Genomic DNA, 21273 nt, shown 5'->3' on the forward strand with positions numbered 1-21273 from the left:
ACGTCGCAGAAATCTTGGGAGAATGGGAGTCTCTCTTCCAATTCTCAAGCTATCTTATGGCGAAAGGTGCAAATCGCGAGGCATATCCGCGTGTGGGATCACATGGAGAGTCAAAGAGTTACAGTAGCTGGTAAGTGCAGGTCGAGGGAGAGTAGAGACCAAACAAGGAGAGTAGAGTTTCCATTCTCTCTCTTATGGCGTATGATGCAAATCGCTAGGCATATCCCAGTGTGTGGAATCAGATGTTGAGTAATAGAGTTAGAGAAGAGACTGAACAAGGAGAGGAGTGTTTCCACTCTCTCTCTCTCTCTCTCTCTCTCTCTCTCGATCTCTTTTGTTTCTCATGAAAAGGAAGTACAAAAGTTAAGTTTTGACAGAGAAAGATGGCGGGAGACTGGCTGGTTGATTGATGTGACTTGGTTCTGATCTGACTTGGGCTGGCTCGACTATTCTGTGTCTATGCATATGATATCAATGTTGGGTGAGGTTTTTTGATGTGATCTTGATGGGTTTCCAACGTAGTCACTTCAATAATTAAGTCACTCTCAAAATGATTTAGGTTAAATTGAAAATGAGATAGGCCAAATGTTTTTCTATCATGTTGATGCTGACATGGCATGATTGATGGCTGGGATTTTTTTTTCTTTTGTCTGACTATTATGCCACTTATAAAGCTCTAATTGAAGATGGATAATTTTCTTATCAAATTTTAATTAATATTTATATAGACCATACTATATAATTATTATATTTTTTAAATAAATTTATCATATATATTTTTTATTTTTCGATTTTAGTTATATATTTTAATTTATTCGTTTCTATAAAAATACAAAAAAAGAAATAAGTAATATTTTTTAAATGTCGTTTGGGGAAACGCCGGAAACGAACAAAGAAACGCTCGTGCGTTTCACAGAAACATTCGCTAGTCGCTTTTTGGTCTATCGAAGCTGGCGAACGTTCTCGCTACCACAGTATCATTACGTCGTAATCGAGGGAAGGCGGTTCTCTGTGGCGACCAATTCGAACTAGAAAAGGCAAGTTAGGTCTCGTTTCTCCTCGCCATCGTCAATCCCATCTCAACCTTTCTTGCTCTGCTTCGGTGTTTGCAGTAGACTGAGTCCCAGAGAAGGATGTCCTTCTTCGTCGGGATCGTCCTAGGGATTGCGTTTGGGCTTGGGCTGGTGATCGCTTTTGCTCGATCGGAGACCTCGCGGTCCAAGCGCCGCCGCGAGTTGGTGATTCCTTTCCCTTTCCCTTGTTTTCTGCGTTCCATTTGTTCTAATTTCTATACCGCCTTGCTTTTCCTGTGCTTCTGCAGGTTGGTGATTGTTGTTATGCTTTTCCCCTCTTCTAATGCTACCTGATCGTGTAATGTTTCTTTGATCATCGTTTAGGATCAACCGTAATTACAGATGCTCCATCTGTGACCAATTTCATTGGTTGGTGAAGGATGTTCATCGTGTCGTATTCAATTATCGTAACATGGTGCCTTGACTAGGTGATCAAGGAACCAAGCGAGCTCTGTAAATACAAGTGTCTCCGTTTAGTTACAGTTATAGCTTGTCAAGTTGTACATAGTAAGGGATTTTGATGCCGTAATGGTAACATGCACTTGGGATTCTGGTGATGTTAGTGACAGGATCATCGTTGCACTGCATTGGGGATTGTGGTGGCCATGCATGAGGCTTCCGCCAACACAAGGTTTATATAAAGTCAAAGCACACAGTCCATTTGTATCGGAAATATATAACTGAATATTACTTGTCGATGTCCTTAAAGTTTGTTATAAATGAGTGATTTTTCTTTTATACATAAGTGTCCTCTGTCAACTAATGTAGCATAAACTAAGGTCTTCTTGGGCCTCAGATCAAACAATAATAGTTTTTCACTACAAGAACAATAATCTGTTACGATGTCTTACTACAATCATTTGATTAAACTATATTGTTGATCTGGTGCTAATTTTTTGAAGTTATTTAACTGAAAATTTTCTGGGAAGTGTTGTCTCAAGTATGTTCAGCTTACTCATTTTCAGTGAAAGAATCTGTAATTCTAATTTAGGTGTCGGTATAATACTCGATAACATAGTGATTATATCAGTTTACTTATATCACATTCATTTTTTTTCTTTGATTTGAAACTCTATTACTTTGGCCTTGGACATATAGGAGTAAGTTAATGTTTCTGGAACTTCTTTAGTTGTTTCCGCTTATATGAATAAAAAAGTTGTTGCAAGTTTCTCCTTGAAAATTTTGTGTTATGAATAAACCATATAGTAATTTTTAATGTCTCAAAGCCTATAATTTTGGGAGCTTGTTATACTGTTCAGTTGTGCATATATATTTTCTAATCCTACATAATTAGCAAAACATTTATTTTTGGTGAAGGCTGCTTCAGTAGCGAGCTTTAGCAAGATGTCATTTCAAGATTCAAGGAAGATTTTTCCAGCTGCATTTTATCCATCATGGGTAATTTTCTCACATCGTCAGAAGGTAATTAAATTATGTTTTGTTTATATGCTTTACTCTTTGACTTGTGAAACTTTGGTTGAATGGATAATGATACTGTGTTATTCTTTCAGTTAAAATGGCTTAACCATGAGCTGATTAAAATCTGGCCTTATGTCAATGAGGTTCTGTGCTTTTTTCTCTACAGCATCTCATTGTCATTGATAGTTTTCAGTTAGTTTTCTTGGATGGAGACTGTCCTGCTCTTAACTGGATAACTTCCACCTTGTTTCATTATGTGGTTGCTGCAGGCTGCATCTGAGATTATTCGGACTTCTATTGAGCCAGTTCTTGAACAATATAAATCAGCCATCTTATCATCATTCAAGTTTTCAAAACTAAATCTTGGAACTGTTGCTCCCCAGTTTACAGGTGGTGCCTTGTGAATACTTGTTTGAAAAATCATGCAATTTTTCGATAGATTTTATATCTGGTTAGATGATCACCTCATTAATCATGATTTTCAGAAGCCTTATATATACTGACCAAAGATATCCTGCAGCATTGAAGCAGAATCTACATGGCAATGAATGCATATTAAACTTAAATTGTATTCAAGCAATTATAATGAACCATTGGTCCTTTTACATGATATGTTTTTCTTATTCTTCAAGCTGTATATTGGAGTTACAGAAGATTATATAATGTTGTTCCGACTTATTACTTGCACTTACAAAATTATTAACCACTTCCATTGCAGAACTTTGTCAATTGTTTTATTTATAGTTGACATTGTTAATATTGTGACTGATTCAAGCCGATTTATCCCCTGAAAGAGGTATTTGGAAATTGCTTATTGGAAGTGTGTAATGACTTGTACATCCATATCATATTGTACACATCCAATCTCATACTTTATGGAGTTGCATATATTTCTGTTACTTTAATCCCAGATGTTCTCACTCGATCCTCTGGACCTCTGGGATCTCTTATAGATTGTGTGATAAATAGATGGAACTATTACAGACAGTTACAACTTACAACTAATCAAGCAATGGAATTGAAACCCAGTCTGTGCTATATACTGGTATAAAAATGGTATATCACTATAGTAACGTAGATTCCTTTCTGAAATATCAGGTTGTGTTGGTGCGGTTAGTCTAAATCATGTAAGTCAGTGTACAAATCACTCTTTTAATAAAGCTGTCTATATAGCTGAATGCATCACTAAACTGAAACATGTTGATTATATATTATAGAAATTAGAAACTCTATCTAAATATGTTTAATCGTTGAATGCCTAATATAAACAGTATAATAGACAATTTTATGAATGTATTTGCTGAATACAGATGGTGTAGAAATCCATTGGGAAAGTCAATAAGGATTTGAGCATAGGCTTTACTGCTGTCAGTAAGGTGTCATCACCATATTGCAGAAAACCTTACTTTTCTTTCTCTTTGTATCTTTCTAGGGTCATAGACATGTGAATAACAAACACAACAGATATTCTGGAAGTATTCTTCTTTTATAAAGTCTATGTGGATACTTACTGAAGAGATGAAATTGTTCTGTATAGAATGTGCTCCATGAATTATGAGATGCAGAGTTTAAGAATGCATATTTATTTAAAATTGTAAGAATTCTGGAGTATGCTGGTTGAAATGAGTGCGGAAGAGAGATATAACATTGCACCAAACAAGTAAGAAGTTGACAACAGTTAATTCAAATGAGACCAACATAAGTAACATTCCTGACAAGATTCTTAGGGTGGCTGTAAACAAGAGTCATTAAGTTTTACAAGAGTCGGGAACAGAAAAGCAAACATGAGGGATAACCATAAAGGGAATAAGCTTTTAGATGGCATCAAAGTGTACTTTCTCAATAAATGTTTTTTTTTCTCTTATACTTCTATAGTTGATTGTGGTTAGTTAACAGACACATATATGATTATGTCATTCTTCGTAGGAGTTACAATAATCGAAGATGATGGGTGTGGGATTACCATGGAGTTGGACTTGAATTGGGATGGTAATCCAAACATTGTTCTTGATATTCGAACAAAACTTGGTGTTGTGCTTCCTGTACAGGTGATTCTTTTCATATATTCTATACAGGAAGTGTAGATATTCTGATGTTCGAAGAAATTAGTACATCAAAGGCTCAAAGAACTCTTTTGTTTGAGTCAGCTGGTTGGTTATTTATGATCCGTTTCTCTCCAATGTAATCATGATCAGTGACATCCATATTTATCTGAAAAGTACACACATAAAAAGCCTAATGGTTTCTTGTACTTGTATAAAAGAGTAAGGCAATATAGTTCCATGATCAAAACTTACCATCATGTTTTATCCTCTATATTCTGCTTTTGATATATGGTTCTTTATTTGCCAATGACGATTGAGACCAGTGAGACTGGTTGGAGTGGATTGATGAGGTCAAAAATTGAGTTGAGAATATATTTTTAAGATTTAAAATAAACCATTATAAAAATACTAAATTAAAAAACATAAAATATGGATAACATTTTCTGTCAATCATTTTAACACAAGTAATAAATATCATGTACTCATGGATCACAAGATCGATTTGAAATCGGGATTGACTACAGAACGTATGTTAAATTGTTTTTCTTCTGTAATATGTGTGTTAAAATGTCTGAAGCCTGAGGAGCTATAATATATTATTGCTAGTGTCTCCTGTTATTCTGTGAGTTAGATTATTATGCTTGTGAGTTTTCTTGTTTAATATTTTCAAAGAGTGGAATCATTAAATTTTCTAGTGATGAATCCTAACTAACCAATCTTCATTGTAGGTAAAAGATATTAGCTTCACAGGGGTTTTCCATGTAATATTTAAACCGCTCACTGAACACTTTCCCTGCTTTGGAGCTGTTTCTTATTCTTTGAGAGATAAGGTACAATATTTATCCTTAGTTACTTGTTACTGGTATACTATTTGCAGAATAAATATATAATACTTTGGTTGTAGAAAAAACTGGATTTCACGCTAAAGGTTATTGGTGGAGAAATATCAACAATTCCTGGAATTTCTGATGCTATTGAGGTTCCAGAGTTCCCCACCCTATTCACATTCTCAATTTCCTTTATACATAGTTGTTCTTTTACTTGTAATGCTTTGGTTAATTCAGGAAACAATTCATGATGCAATTGAAGACTCTATATCATGGCCAGTGCGTAAAGTTGTTCCGATATTACCTGGGGATTACAGGTAGTATAATTTTTTCCATGATTTTAGCAAAAACTATGGTCTGGTTATATTTCAGAGTCAATCAAAGGTTTTTTTTCCTATATGTTATCTAGTGACCTAGAACTGAGACCAGTTGGAATATTGGAAGTAAAGCTCATGCAAGCTAGAAATTTGACAAACAAAGACATCATTGGAAAATCTGATCCATTCGCTGTTCTGTATATACGTCCAATACGTGCTAGAATGAAGATAAGCAAAGTAATAGTAAGTCTTCCTGCAACTTATTTTAAATTTTGAAGCTTTTCTGTTCTCTATTAATGTTATGACTCTGACAGAGCAATGATTTGAATCCTATCTGGAATGAGCACTTCAAATTTGTGGTTGAAGATGTACCCACACAAAATTTGGTAGTAAAGATTTATGATGATGATGGGGTCAGGCCACCTGAACTAATTGGTTGTGCTCGAGTCAGATTGAAGGACCTTCAACCTGGTAAAGTAGAAGATATTTGGTTGAAGCTTGTCAAAGATTTGGAAGTGCAAAGAGACAAAAAAGACCGGGGTCAGGTCCGTTGGCCACTTTAATTATAGATCATTTGAAAGTTCATGTTGCTCTATTGTAGAACTCCATAATTATGACATTCTTTGTACTTGGACAGTTAAGTACAATACATCATTGAGAAGTGTAGGTATTATGCAATTCACTCTGAAGTCAACTAATTTGTAGGGTGATAAAGAATAAATAAAAGGAATAATTAGTAGTGTTGTCAGGTTTACATTCTACTGCACAAATCCTTTCCTATCATGGTATAGTTTGTACTCTTCCACAACTTGGACAATTATGGTGGACTTTATATTGCTTATTACATTTTTCCAGATGTACCCTTAAGTTCATTTTTTTTACAAAAGAAGAAAATTAGTACTATCATGTTGTTTTTTTTTACTTCTTTTACTATCGCAAAATTTTACATATATTGAATGTTGGAAATCAAGGAAACAGCAATTGGACCTTGTTATGTACCTGGCTATGTGCTACTTATTATGGAGTGGAATTATATATTGAGGGTAATCTTCACTTTGTTAAGCCTCATCATACTCCATCTACTATTTGCTTGTTTATGTGAAAAGTTATGTCACTAGTTCATTTTCATCTGCAGTACTAGATCATAACATCATTTATTAAATAACTATTGGAAAAAAATCTTTTAAATAACTAGCCAGACTGAGGCCATCAATGTAATACTAAAGTGTATATTTTTTTTCCTGAAATCTTAATATCTATCTGATTTTGTGACTTCTTAATACAGGTTCACCTTGAGCTTCTATACTGCCCATATGACATGGAGGATGAGAATGTCAATCCTTTTGCTCATCAGCTCTCTATGACTTCTTTGGAGAAGGCTCTCAAATCTGGAAAGAGTAGAACTAAGGCCAGTCACATTCACAGGACACCAACAAACAGGAAGCGAGATGTTATTTTGAGAGGAGTACTTTCTGTTACTGTCATTTCTGCAAATAACTTGCCTGCCATGGATATGAGTGGAAAGTCGGACCCATATGTTGTGCTTAGTATGAAAAAAATGAGCACAATCAACAACAAAACAAGAGTAACTTCCTGGACTATAAGATTTGATTCTTTTGTTTCTTTCAAGTTTGGCTTCATAATTATATGACAAAATGCAGGTTGTGAATGAAAGTTTGAATCCAATATGGGACCAGACATTTGACTTTGTCGTGGAAGATGGGCTGCATGACATGCTAATCTTGGAAGTTTGGGATCATGACACATTTGGCAAGGTACCTTCTTTCATCGATTAATAAATATTGCCGTTACAGAGTATATGATGAAAACTAAGAACAGGTTCTTTTAGTTGCATCTTGGATTTAGTATTTCACTAACTTGGAAACTTCTAAATGACATGGAGGTTCTCGTCTGTTTTTTGGCATTTGTACAGTAGAGTTATTAACCAATCATTTTATTGATCATTCTGGTGATCTCAGGATTATATTGGCAGATGTATTCTGACATTGACAAAGGTAATAGTGGAAAAAGAATATAGCGATAGTTTCCCTTTGGAGGGGGCAAAATCTGGAAGACTCAATTTGCATTTCAAGTGGACGCCACTGCCAATCTACCGAGCTTAGATGGAAAAGGCATTGCTACAATCTCCTGCTGAAGGTCTGAAGCATTATTTTCTACAACCAATCGTCAGGTAAAATCCACTGTAAATCTCATTTTGTTCTGTTATCTTCTTTTGATGTCGTCTTTGCTATAAACAGTTTGTGTGTGACCATGCTAGAGCATCGAATGATAGATATCTATCATTGTTCATTCAATAATTCATATGCATCATAGACTTCAACTCAGCAGTTTTGGTTAGTATACTTCGATCCATAAATAACATTTCCTAGTCCATTACAAATGTGATGGAAGTATTCATAATCTTGTAACGTATAGACTTGTGATGTTCAGTATAGAACATCTTTATAGGATTCAACTAAGTTGCACTGTGACCAGCTAATTGTGGACGAGTTTATGATTACTTTGCCTCTTCATATAAAGTTTAATTCATGTGATTCCTTGTCGGATTCGGATCCTGATAAAAAATGAATCTACCCCGAAACCCACCAGGTAACACCGGCCCATATTGTTTCGTCAGATCATAATTTGGGCATTTTCCCCTCAAAGCCAAGTCAGCCCGAATTACCCAAACAGCAAGACTCAGCACACATCTTAAGGCAACGTAGCACAACTCTTGACGTGATTCCTTCTGTGACTTCTGTTGCACTTGGAACAGTCGTGAAGATCACTAAACTTGGATGACAGCAACGATAAGAATAAGAAAAAAAAAGGGGCAATCACTCCGAGGAAGAAACGGAGTTCTTAGGAGAATGGAGAGGGAACAATGGGAGAAGCTTTGGTGGATCGCCGTTGTTACTCCCAGGAGAAGGGTGCAGATAGAACCCCTTCTCTGCGATCGCTCTATCTTCCTCTTCATTTTTGGTGGCAGTGGTTGGACTCGCAGAATAGGCGAGCAAGCAAGAGTCAATGGTGGATATCGGAGATAGCAGGAGCCCTACCTCGTCTCCGTTCCTCCGACTTACTGTTGTATTGGAACAGTGGTGATGATGAGGTCGGTAGCAACGAGTCGTCGTGCTGGCGCGGTAGAGAGAATGGCCAATGTCGATCTCGAGTTTGGTGGATGCCCGCCTCCTCTCCTGAAGCTTCTGCCTCTTGGACCGCACGTTCCGAGCGGCGGCGGGACTCGCGACAGGCAGCTTGTGGACGGAGGAGTAGTTTCCAGCGGGGCCGGTCAGCCTCTGCACCAAGGCTCGGAAGTTGGCCGGGTCGGCGTGCACGTAGGTCGTGTTATCGCCGGCGCTGCCAGTGACGGCGGCGGAGGAGCAAGAGAGCGCATCGGCGTCTAACTTGTCGGTGCTCTTGTTGTTGTTCCCGCTGCCAGGAAAGAGAGCAGCCATGGAAGGTGGTAAAGAGAAGCAGAAAGAGATCAAGGCATGAGAAGGAGAAGGGCTGAGAAGCAGCGCGTGTGGAATAAAGGAGACGGTGGTTTGCTTTATACTGTAGCCCGAAAAGCTGCAGTAATATCTGCACATTGCTCCTCTCCGTTTCCTTCAATTCACATCTTTATGTGCATATATATCTTGTCTCTTTCATCCCACTCCCTGACGGACAATAAGTCTACAGTATTAAGAGAGAGATGGTACTGCTGATACTGCTCACAAGGAGAGGGATATGAAGAAGCCATTTCCCTTTCCATTCCCTGAAGGCACGTTTTTCGATGAGACGCAGCGACTGTCTCTCATCTCTGCAGTTTGCAGACTCCCTCGCCGAAGCTGGCGTTGCGTGAGGAAATGAAGAGGCCTTTTGTTTCGTAGCATAGAGTGATCAGTTGCTCGTCCCGCAACACGGTAGACGGTTTTAATCGTCTCCGGGAACGGAGATGATTCGCGTTTCAATACGTGGAGCGTCACTGTTTGATAGAAAATGCTGGTGGCTGCTTGCCGTGGCTCAGCCGAAGGTTAGGCCGGCCGGATGGGTGTCGCTTATGTAGCGTCACTTCGAAAAGGTGGACTTTGAGCTCTTCTCATGCCGCGAGGTATAGTGCATGCTGTCTCGTAACCTGTCGATACCTGATTCGTCCTGAATGTGGGACCAACCCATGCGGCTTCTACGTGTTTCTGAGGTGGTGTTTGATGATCAATACTGGACAAGAGTATGAACTTGATATTGACGATTTTATTTATGTTGATGATACTCGATATAAGTAACTAATGAATTCATAAACATAATGACAAGGGAGGCAGTGTTGGTCTCAAATGGTGGCTCTATTCTTGGATCAATATCAAGGTGAAATATCTATCATGATCCATCAGTGATATCCGGCGATCAAGTGATCTTAGTTGGACAATGTATGATAAGAAGTAGAACATGTCCATATAGCATGAAAGAAATGGCCCTAATGTGCTATGATAGGGCATTTTTATAGCAACATTTATATGTTTTAATTACTATCATTAACGATAAATTTGAAGGCATATTTCCTTTGGATTTGTATTTTGAGAATTTTGTAATGATCTTTCAGAGAAATTCTGTTAGGTCGATCGATCATTTTTTTTCTTTCTTTCCACAACCTCTAAAACATATGATTGGAATTGTTGTACTAATATATTTTTTTCTTTTCTCCAAAAATTCCTCCATTGATATTTACATCATTAGCTTTAGATAAGACTTAGGAGATGTTAAATTATATATAAAATCATATTAAATCGGTCGATTAACTATCGTTGTTCTAAAGAGAGAACATAAGCTAGTTTTTTTGGTCTTACTATAAACATCTAAAATGCATGTTATGCAATGCTCCAATGAAAAATGTATATTACTTGAGAAAAAAGTCTATCACATGAAAAATAACAATTTTACTCTTCAAAAGGGTAATTTTTTTTATACTTTCAAGGGGAAATTCTTTAACATTTACCTTTCTCCCATAATGCTTTTCTACCTTCTCCAACATGATGAAATGTTTCCAAATGTTAGGTGGGGATGGAATAGCATCTACTTGTGGTTAGGTTGCTATCCATGAATTAGGTGTTGCTCTCCATCAAGTGGCATGTAATGTGAACCCCACTTGGATGACATTTGTGTCTCCCTCCCATCACATTACCTCTTCATATTCCCATGACAAGTAATTGCAATAAGATCATCACCTTTTACAAGAAAAAAAAAAAGAAGGAGAAAATCTTCTTCTACCTAATTCTAATTTGCAATGAGTCCATCACCCTTCACAAGGAGGGAAAAAAAAAAAGTAGGGATAAGAAGAAATACAAAACTACTTACCTTCTTAATAGATAATGCTAATTAAGCATATCCAATAACTTATTATCTTAAAGAAAAAGTTCTAATGCACAAGACTTCATCAATGAGTAGTAGTATTATATCTGATATATGTATAATATCTTATTCTTCTAAATTTATGTTTGGCAAATATGTATTAGAAACTTATGCTGATTTGACCGTTAATTAAAGCTCTAATTTCCATCAATACTCTTTAAAAAGCATGTTATAATCGTAAAAATATCAAGAGGGTTTTATGTGTTTATATTTATATTATTTTCTAATTCAAATTAGCTATTAGCAACCTAATTAGTAGTGATTAATCTAAGTTTTTAATATTAAACTAATATAAGATATATATATATATATATTCTATTAGTTTAATATTAAAAAAGATTAATCACTACTAATTAGGTTATTAATAGCTAATTTGAGTTAGAAAATAATATAAATATAAACACATAAAACCCTCTTGATATATATATATATATATATATATATATATATATATATATATTTGCCAAACATAGATTTAGAAAAATAAAATATTATACACATATAGTATATTAATTTTTGAGGAGATAATAAAGTCCTTAGATGGAGAAATTATTATGGCACATCATATATAATTTCACATTCGAAGTGATTAGAGATATGGATTTAATGGGGATATTATCATTAATATGAACTTATATATTGGAATGACATGGTTTTAGGCGAAGCCAAGAAAGTTGGATGAGAAGATATATGGAAATCTTATTTAAATTCCGCCACACCGACGCACAAACCGCACTCGCTATTTGGACGATACGTCCTCGTCAATAGCCACTGCGTTCGCAGGTGGGCGCTTACCGAAAGGAAGCCACCAAAATGGTCGGTGCCGTGTCTGAATCCGAGACAGGTAGCGAATCGCCCACCTTACTCGGCAACCTAACGCCTCTTCTTCCTCGTTCCCGCATTTGTTGCCTGGATCCCGTCCCCGCTTCTCTCCCTCCTCCTCTTGCCGACACGAGGAGTATAGAAGGAAGAAGAGAAAAGGAAACTGGACGCCTTCTTCTTCTTCTTCCTACTCCTCTGGTCTAGGAGGGCATGGGGACGGATCGGGCCTGTATTGGCGGGAACATGCGAGATCTTGATGAGCAGACGGGATCCAATCTCTAATAGAGTGTGGTGGGCTTAATTTCCTAGTGCCGGATCGGAGGAAGAGGAGGGAATGACGACCTGGAGGTACAAGGCTGGTTTGTTTCTCATTCTTGCGGTGGTCGTCATCTGGGTCGCCTCCGCCGAAGTCACCCAGGTCTAACCTAAACTCCTCTTATTGGTTTGGTTACTAAATAAAATCGGTTCATTATTGGATCTGTCTTCTCAAATGTAGTGCTGAAAATTGGTAAAAGATATCACGAATTCATTTGGCTTAAAATTGATTATGACATTCTGTCCTTTGAATTTCTATCTTACAATTTTTTTTTTCCTTTGCTGTGTATTTAATTATCGAGATTACTTTAGAAAATGTCTCTTAGATTCTCGGAATTTTTGAGGTAACATGTCTTTTGTTTCGAGGGAAGTGAGATTTTAGGCATGGTGAGCTATTTTAATTGAATTTCTAGTTATTTATGCAAAACACCACAAGCATGAATCGCAATGCACACGGTTTTGCACTTATTTTATTATTTCCTTATCTCTTTTTACTACTTTTGCATGTGTTGTTCTCTATTAGTTGGTAAGATGATGCTATTTCAGATCCTTCTTTTGAGGCCTATTGTCAATTTTTAATTAATTAGACATTGTGGCTAACTAATAGGTGATTTTTCACTACGTTTTGCTCATGTTTTTTTAATCTTTTGACCTCTTCTTCTTATTATTTTTTCTTGTGTCTGGTCCCTAGAACTAACTATCTTCTGTCCATTTTAGTACTATTAATTAGAAATCAAGGCTAATTATATATGTGATATTCTTACTGGATGTGCCCGTTACAGAAGAGAGATTGGCTGTTTATATTATTTGGGTACATAGATGGAGAAAAGATCTCTTCTATTGCTTTCTCTTCCAAAACTTCTAAAACCCCTTTTCTCTTCCTTCCTTGGCGATGCTGTGCTTCTGTCAGGGGTTTGATTACATCGTATCGAGTGAAAATTTTAATGGAGATGATTATAGTGTCTTGAGAGAGAACTAATGAGCACCCATGCAACTTTATGGGGCATGTTTCTGTTAAAAGTTGACATACCTCAACCAAATGCAATCTTTCTAACCCTTATTTGTTATCATCATCTAGTATTGCTTGTTATTTTCAGCAGCAATTGCCAGCTAACCAGAATATATAACTGAATGAACAAGTAACAACTTTGTTTGTTGATAATAAATAGTTACTAGAGAAAATGATTACTAATGACTGCTTGGTTCCTCCCGTTCCTCATCTGATTTGTTTATATTGTAAATGCACTTCAGACATGACTACCATCTTGATTTTTGTAGTAAAGTACATTGTTATCTATTGTTAATGACGGTTAAGGGGGATAAATATTAAGCTAGTTTGTGAGCCAAATAATACGTTTAATTGAGTGCATGTAGCAGTCCTAATATCTGGCTTACTTTGTGAACTTTTTATGGAACTAAAATCAGTTTCCTCTTATAACATCTAACTTTCATGATCACTGTGATACAGGGTATATTTACAGACTACAAACAACCTTTTGCCATCACTTACTTGGGAGCCTCCCTTATGGTTATATATCTACCAGTAGCTTTCGTAAAAGATTGGTTATGTAATCTATTGAGAAAGAATTCTTCTAAAAGTGCTAGAAGTCCACAAACTGTCAACAACCCAGGACCTGGAATTAATTCTCCTGTAAAACATCATGATGTTCAGAAGTTGGTGGAAATGGAATCACAAGTACTTTTAACTAAGAAAGACAGTGACCTTGATCTTTCTGCACAAGAGGAGGAACACTCCCTCATTTCCAAAATTAGAGATGAAATTGATTCTGAAGTTTTGAAGGAAAAAAGATCATTCACTGCTAAGGAGATTGCAACATATGCATTTTATCTTGCTCCTATTTGGTTTGTCACAGAGGTGAGGTTCAACCATTGTTTTCGTATATTCCTACCATGTCATATTCTGCTCCTAATGATTCATATGGTTAATAACAATATGTTTATATCACTTGTTATTCTGCTCCTGATGATTCATATGCTTAATAGCAATATGTTTGTCCTGATGATTTCTCAAACTATAAATGGTCTTGAAAGTTTTACTTGTACTTTTATTTTTCAAAAATTTTAAGACTGCATATGGTCCTCCAGAATTCTAACATTTGCTGTATATTTCTTTCACTTTTCTTTCTGCATCATCCTAATATTAGTTTCAACAAAACTCATGTTTTTTGTTTCTTTATGCTATAACTATATTTGTTAATTTTTTTGTAACTTAAGGAAAATATCTCAATTTGATGTTAATGAAGCACTTGTATTTTTCTTTTCTTCTGGATATGAAGCTATCTTTGAATAGGTTACAAATAATTCTCAGTATTTTCTTTTCCTTATGGACAATGTTGTCTAACCACATGTACATGCACATATTCAGGATTTGCATGGGATAGTTAATGAAGATTTGGACTTTTTGCAAGAATACAGGCATGGTTGAAATATTTGAATATTGAAAATAACATAAGGACTGTATGAGTACACCTATACAAGTATGTATGCCTTTCCCTTATTCAAGTCAAGGGGTGTTCAAGCATGTCCTAAAACATAGCTAATTCTTTGAATGCTTTTCTGTTGCTTTTACTGGTTTCATAAGAATTTTCTTATATTATTATTCAAAGCAATTTTAGGATGTCACACTAGGTAAGAAGAACACCATTATTTAAAACATAGCTTCTTGTTATTAATCTCAGATCATTATTCATTTTTCTTTTATTGCATGGATGCAGTACTTATCAAATGCAGCACTTGCAAGGACCAGTGTGGCAAGTACGACTGTGTTATCTTCAACTTCAGGACTCTTTACTCTTTTTGCTGGTGTTCTTCTACGGCAAGACACCTTAAACATGGCCAAAGTTGTTGCTGTTTTTGTTAGCATGGCTGGTGTTGTAATGACAACTCTTGGCAAGACTTGGGCGACAGATGAGTCACAAATAAGCTCCACTAGGTACAATTTGTTGCGTATGTGTTGTTTCCTTTTGTGTTTGACTTGGGATAAACCTATTTGTTTACATGTATCTTTAAAGTATTAACTCAAAACATTAAGCTTGATTTGCAAGAGGGCCTTATGATAACTTTCCTTTTTCAATTTTACTACTTCATGCATTACATCATTACATAATATGGACACTATACACTGATAATGGATCCTGAACTCCTATCCTCTTGACTGCACACAACAAGCACCTTAACCACTAAGATGTGCTTTTTATCATAAATCTTATCTGAAGTGTATGGTAGCCTTTATTTCTGACCTGATACAAACTCTAATGTTTGCAGTAATGGAAAGCGATCACTTGTTGGGGATCTTTTTGGTCTTCTTTCAGCAATGACATATGGTCTATTTACTGGTTCGATGACATCTCTGATTCTTATTATTATTTTGTTATAAGCACTAACACTATGAATTGCCAACTAAAGTTAAATATATAACATGAACATTGCAGTGCTTCTTAAGAAGTTTGCAGGAGAGGAAGGAGAAGGAGTTGATGTTCAAAAGCTGTTTGGATATGTTGGACTGTTTACACTTGTATCTTTGTGGTGGCTTGGTAAAGACATTCTTAAGCTCTTCTACAATTTTAATTTTATATTACATGCTATATGATTAAGCAGTTAGCTTTAGTTGCCAAATTGATGAATCTTTTAGCTGCTCTAACAAACTATATTAAAAGAAGTAGAAATATATTTGTTTCCAGGTCTGCTCTTAATTTTTATATTTATTTTAAGATACATATTAATCATATTCTCACTATCTTCTATTAAATCTTCTGTCTGTCTTTTGCTTTTTTTTCCCCTTGATAATTTCAATCTGTTGCTTTTGGAACTGATATGTTTTCTTATTTATATATGAGCTGGTTTGTATACTGGAATTATTGATAAATAATACTTGATGCCATATCTATATATATCTTCATTTACTTGGTTTAGTTTTAGATGGTTTATCTTTTGCATAATATTGCACATATTCCTTAAAAAGAATGGGAAAAAATTGATACAATTATCATGCCATGTGTACTGATACAATTATGGAATATGATCTTTCAACAATAAGCATGGCTTGTATATACTTACACAGATACAATTTTCATATTCAGATACATTTTTCAAATTTGATTGTAAATATTATACTTATATATAAAGTTATCTGTTTCCATAGTCTGAAATCCGTTTGTAAAAGAAGAGCCACAATGAGGAATTTAACTTCAAGATCTGACACTCTCTTAGTAGTTAGTAATAGATCTCTCCAAGTACTATATCGGCTAGTATGTGCCGGTTCAGCTGGGCTCTAGAACTGGTCTATATTAAATTTTAAACCTTCATCACTCTTAAAAAGTAATACTTCTTTGCTTTATCCTACATGCACTAACTCTTGCAACCGCATTGGTTTCAAGTGACTGTGTATGCTGGTCATTTATGTTCTGTGTTACCTAACATTAAAAAGTTACTTTTCTTAATATAAGAGAAATCTTATGGCAGTTAAATTGAAACAGCTTATCGAAGATGAACCATGACTTTAGGTCTTTAACACTGAAGTATTCATTTTCTTAAGACTTGGAGAGAAAAGAAAAAAGGTTCAGTAGGATATGTGATTCAATGAATTAAGCTAGAAATGGGCACCTTTATCCAAGTCTGATTGGGAGCCTTCCACACATATATTAATAAATTGGGTTCAACCTGGCCAACTTTGCCAAAGGAAGGATCCATATTGTGTGGGTATGGTTCAGACTCAACTATATAATCATCATTCCCTAGATTGATCTCATCATGACCACCTAGGTTGGGACACATTTCCAGTCCTGTGGAACGCCCATTAATTATGATTGGTTCCCATGAATGAACTGGAAATGTTTGCGCATTGGATTAGGGACACATGCTGCATAACAAGGTTAAATCATGAACCCTATGGCTATGAACTGGAAAAGTTTCTCACTTAAGAAAAGCCAGGGAAAGGCTAATGGCACCATAGAATTGCAGAACATGCATATTGACCTGCTATTAAATTGGCTTGTTTTGGGTTCTGTATCATTATAGGCCTACATGCATGACTTCAAATACATTGGTTTATGAAAGGTTCATATGCACACCATCCTTTTCTCATGTTACCATGATTCGAATTTGGCAAAGATTACCCTACCATTAAAACATAAATATATTAGTTTTCTTTTCGTTTCTGTAAAGAGTGATATAGTGTATTCTTAATAACCATGCTTTGGGCTATCCATTAACTTGCTGGAGGACATTTGAACATAGTTGTTGTTTTTTTCCTTTGCAGTCTGGCCATTAACTGCATTAGGAATTGAACCCAAGTTTACAATACCTCACTCTGCTAAAATGGAAGAAGTAGTGCTTGCTAATGGCTTTGTTGGAAGTGTACTCTCAGACTACTTCTGGTATGTGTCAAACAAATTGCAGATTAATTGAATGCTTGGAATTTGTATTTGATTTAGAATACTTTCTATGCAGGGCATTATGTGTTGTTTGGACTACTCCATTGGTAGCCACCTTGGGCATGTCGCTTACTATACCACTTGCCATGGTAGCTGATATGCTTGTTCACGGTCGTCACTATTCAGCAATCTATATCCTTGGTTCAGTTCAGGTAATCTAACTAAATGGAAGTTGTTTTCTCTTGATTTTTTCAATCATTGATCATAAGAACATGCATCTTTGCAGACTTTAATTGTCTTATTAGGCAAATGCATTTTTTTATTGACTTGGATAGTGAATTGCGTTCTGGTTGTTAGGAAATCATAGGGCTTACCAAGGACTAATCGTTTCGAAAGATGTGTTCTTAATATAATTAGAACAATATAGAAAATAATTGTGATTCAAGTATTTTGGTTAGAAATTCTCTAAGAGGAGGGAAGGAGAGTTCACTGTTGAAATAGACCACAACACAAAGACAGGTTGTCAAGAACTACATGCCCTCTCTTTCATCTGTTCTTGTCATTTTAAATTCTTTTCTCATCTCTTACAATTCATATCGACAGACAGATTACTGATGGTTGCCTATGGCTTTAAATTTCAATTATAGAAGGCTAGTGTTTTCATAAAAGGGATACAGTGTTTTTTTCCTAAGGAAACCATATGAAGGGATACAGTGTTTTTTTCCTAAGGAAACCATATGAAGGGATACACTTTTTTTTTCCTAAGGAAACCATAAAAGGGAGACACTGTTTTCATAAAAAGGACACACTGTTTTTTAATTCTTTTCTCATCTCTTACAATTCATATTGATGGACAGATTGCTGATGGTTGCCTATGGCTTTAAATTTCAATTATAGAAGGCTAGTGTTTTCATAGAAGGGATACACTGTTTTTTTCCTAAGGAAACCATGTGGAGCCATCTAACATCATCCTCCACCTTGGCTTCTATTGTCAGGATAATCAAAATTTGTAATGCAAATGTCATACCTGAATGTGAGATAGCTAATCTTGTGTCGGTCACTTGTCCAAATGTGTAAAAAATTGATTTATTTTTTTTATTTTTGTTATAAGATACATCATAGCTTAGCCTATGTCTTTATTCTTCTATACTCCTGATGAACCAAATTTCTCCATTCCCATTTTCTCATGACAATACTGTAAATATTGGTTCAATATCTGTTTTGCTGGCTGGTCGGATCGTCTGTTACCAGTTTATAGACCCATACTATTCGATATTGTTGAATAAAATAATAAAAAATAAAAGGAAGTATACCTACTAGTACAAACTATATATTTAATAATAAAAAAATGAATAATATTCTTTGGCATCACATATACATTGTGTTGTACAATTGTGTACCATTATAATTAGCATCTCCATTTTTACTATACTTGTCTGTCTTTACATGTGACTTGAGACCTATCATTGTTTTCCCATATTCAAAAAAGATCATAACCCTTCAATTAATAAAGATCTGTATGCTTAAAATTTCAAAGTAACAGTTACAAAACTTACACTACATCTTCAATAAAAAATCAACGTCAAAACAGTCTGCCCTCTTGTGTCTCTCTTTCTTTATCTCCCTCCCTCTCTCTATCTTCCCTCTTTCTCAGCTCGTAGGAAGAAGGCTATTTTGGTGGTTGCAATCAAGGTTCCTAATCTTGACCATACTAGTTGGTATGTGCTGGTATTTATTAGACCAAGTACCATTATTGAAGCATATATTATTTTTTTCAACAATATCAAGTGATATAGGTCATCATACTACGTAATATACTAGCACCATATCAGTTTGATAGATGACCAGAATTGATACCGACCAAGATTTAAATCCTTGGCTGTAACAGCCTAAAACCATCCTTTGCTCCCCCACATTCTTAAGCTAATCTAGGCCTTGAGTTTTCATACTCAAGGTTGTGAAGAATTTCGTGGCCACCACTAGTTTTGCATTCCTCACACGGTCATCCATTGTCTCCATCTGGTGTCCGTTCTTAAACTCCTCGATTTGATTTGACCTTGACATAGCCTATATGCCTATGGCCCATGTGAAGCCCACCACTGTCAACACTATGAAGCTTTTGCACTTAAAAGAATAGGCTGTGGTGTGCAGTTTTTGTTTTTGTAAGTCAGCTTTAATATTCTAGGTCTCTCCATAATATAGGTCCCCTTTACTGTTCTTATTGCTTTGATATCAGATATTGGGTAATTTTATGAATCAATTAGGACCTAATCCTACTCATAGAAGCATATGTCACACTATAAGGACAATAGTAAAACTGTAAAAGTAATCAAGGACTGTAATAACATGATGCATGCGATTTGTGTGGTTCACTTTGGAAATCTACATCTTTGAAGGAGAGAATAAAAAATGCAAAGCTTTTCCAAGATTTAATAGGAAATAGCACTAATTATAATTACTTTTTGCTTCAAGAAACTATAGCTCATAAAAGGAATCAAGTATAGGTCGGACCGGTACGAGATGAAATAGGCGAGTATTAGTAGATATTAATTGCTTTATTGTTTTTCAGTGATATCAGTCAATTCAGGTTGATATGTTACTTGTTTAACCGTTTTGCCAAAACCAATATCGCACAGAAATTTAAATTCTTAGCCATAAGTGGAACCATGTATGTTGCAAAAGACTGGTAGAAAACTATAGAGTCTCTTTTTCTCTCTCTTCTCATGGCACCAAAAAGAGATCTTAGCACATATTCTTACCAATGTTTGATCTCTCTCTATCTCTCATGGCACCAAAAACAACTCTTAACTATTATGACCCATAGCTACTTTTCCTTTATGCAAAGGTGTACATTATTTTTTCTGTTCTCATAAACCAAAGGCCTACATCTTCCTTTTGACTTAGAAGAGTCCAAGATCCAAATGAAAAACAGCCTGATCTGCTGGTGCAAGGCCACCTGTGAGAACCATTTGCCTTAGGAGGAAGTTCTATCATGAAAAGAACTCTGCATCTATGTTCTATTTCATTTATATATGGAATTCAAGCATGTCCACATTTCATCCTCAAGCAAATGGATTTGCTAACCTTGAGATATTGTTGGTCCCGTTGTTCTTGTTTGCAGGTATTTGCTGGGTTTGTAATAGCTAATTTGTCGAACCGTTTGTCTCGATTATTTGGCTTCTAGCATCAACAAACAATTTGCAGTACAGTGATTCTTTTATACAAGAATTCTTTACATTCATATTGGAAGTTGATCAACCTCAGAGACATGCTGGGGATTAGTGGAAATTCGACTCATGTGAGTAGATCTCTGTGAGAGACGGTGGGCTCATCATGTTTTGCCCTAGGTGCTCTGTAGATTCGATAATTGATTAGCTGCTTCCGATACATCTTTTTTTATTTGTATCTGTTGTAAAATGTCTTGTCAAATGTGCATAGTTTTCCAGTTTGTCAGCTGTTAGCCACGGTCTGACTGCAATGGTTCGAGGGACACTGTGTGTGAGTGCACCAATTTACCAATTCTTGCTAGAGGAACATTTAAGAGTTCCAAGATTGTTTAAATCAACACTTTATGCAGTTTACCAATTGGTTTATTATATCTTTGTTCATTAACGGTAGTGCTCATATTACCTGATCCTATTATTGATTGACCGACTAATTTGGTCTAAAACTTA

At 35.7% G+C, this 21273-nt stretch overlaps 3 protein-coding genes across 6 annotated transcripts; 2 read left to right on the plus strand and 1 right to left on the minus strand.

Moving 5' to 3' along the window:
- The first annotated feature begins 919 nt into the window (after positions 1 to 919).
- LOC135632984 (synaptotagmin-5-like) lies at positions 920 to 8418 on the plus strand. 4 transcript variants are annotated; one of them, XR_010494868.1, is made up of 15 exons: positions 920 to 1037; positions 1113 to 1238; positions 2391 to 2495; positions 2585 to 2635; positions 2762 to 2882; positions 4419 to 4540; positions 5266 to 5367; positions 5442 to 5516; positions 5602 to 5681; positions 5774 to 5924; positions 5996 to 6226; positions 6967 to 7266; positions 7343 to 7456; positions 7661 to 7872; positions 8292 to 8418. XR_010494868.1 is itself a non-coding variant. In XM_065141950.1 (14 exons), the coding sequence occupies exons 2-14, from the start codon at positions 1134 to 1136 to the stop codon at positions 7802 to 7804; spliced, it is 1701 nt and encodes a 566-aa protein (XP_064998022.1). In that variant the 5' UTR covers positions 920 to 1037; positions 1113 to 1133; the 3' UTR covers positions 7805 to 8039. The 4 variants fall into 4 exon arrangements, 3 of the variants coding, with proteins under 3 accessions (XP_064998022.1, XP_064998023.1, XP_064998024.1); XM_065141950.1 differs by lacking the exon at positions 8292 to 8418 and having other exon boundaries at positions 7661 to 8039; XM_065141951.1 differs by lacking the exon at positions 8292 to 8418 and having other exon boundaries at positions 5774 to 5918; positions 7661 to 8039.
- On the minus strand, positions 8405 to 10106 carry LOC135632986 (VQ motif-containing protein 11-like). Its single transcript, XM_065141955.1, has one exon. The coding sequence runs from the start codon at positions 9272 to 9274 to the stop codon at positions 8519 to 8521; it is 756 nt and encodes a 251-aa protein (XP_064998027.1). The 5' UTR covers positions 9275 to 10106; the 3' UTR covers positions 8405 to 8518.
- Positions 10107 to 11897: 1791 nt separating this feature from the next.
- Positions 11898 to 21207, plus strand: LOC135634030 (uncharacterized vacuolar membrane protein YML018C-like). Its single transcript, XM_065144158.1, has 8 exons — positions 11898 to 12309; positions 13675 to 14082; positions 14942 to 15159; positions 15492 to 15562; positions 15659 to 15760; positions 17485 to 17602; positions 17676 to 17811; positions 20721 to 21207. Exons 1-8 carry the CDS (start codon positions 12226 to 12228, stop codon positions 20781 to 20783), a joined length of 1200 nt encoding a protein of 399 aa, XP_065000230.1. The 5' UTR covers positions 11898 to 12225; the 3' UTR covers positions 20784 to 21207.
- Positions 21208 to 21273: the final 66 nt, after the last annotated feature.

Source organism: Musa acuminata, chromosome BXJ3-3, assembly GCF_036884655.1.
Source record: "Musa acuminata AAA Group cultivar baxijiao chromosome BXJ3-3, Cavendish_Baxijiao_AAA, whole genome shotgun sequence".
Classification (NCBI taxonomy): Eukaryota; Viridiplantae; Streptophyta; class Magnoliopsida; order Zingiberales; family Musaceae; genus Musa; species Musa acuminata.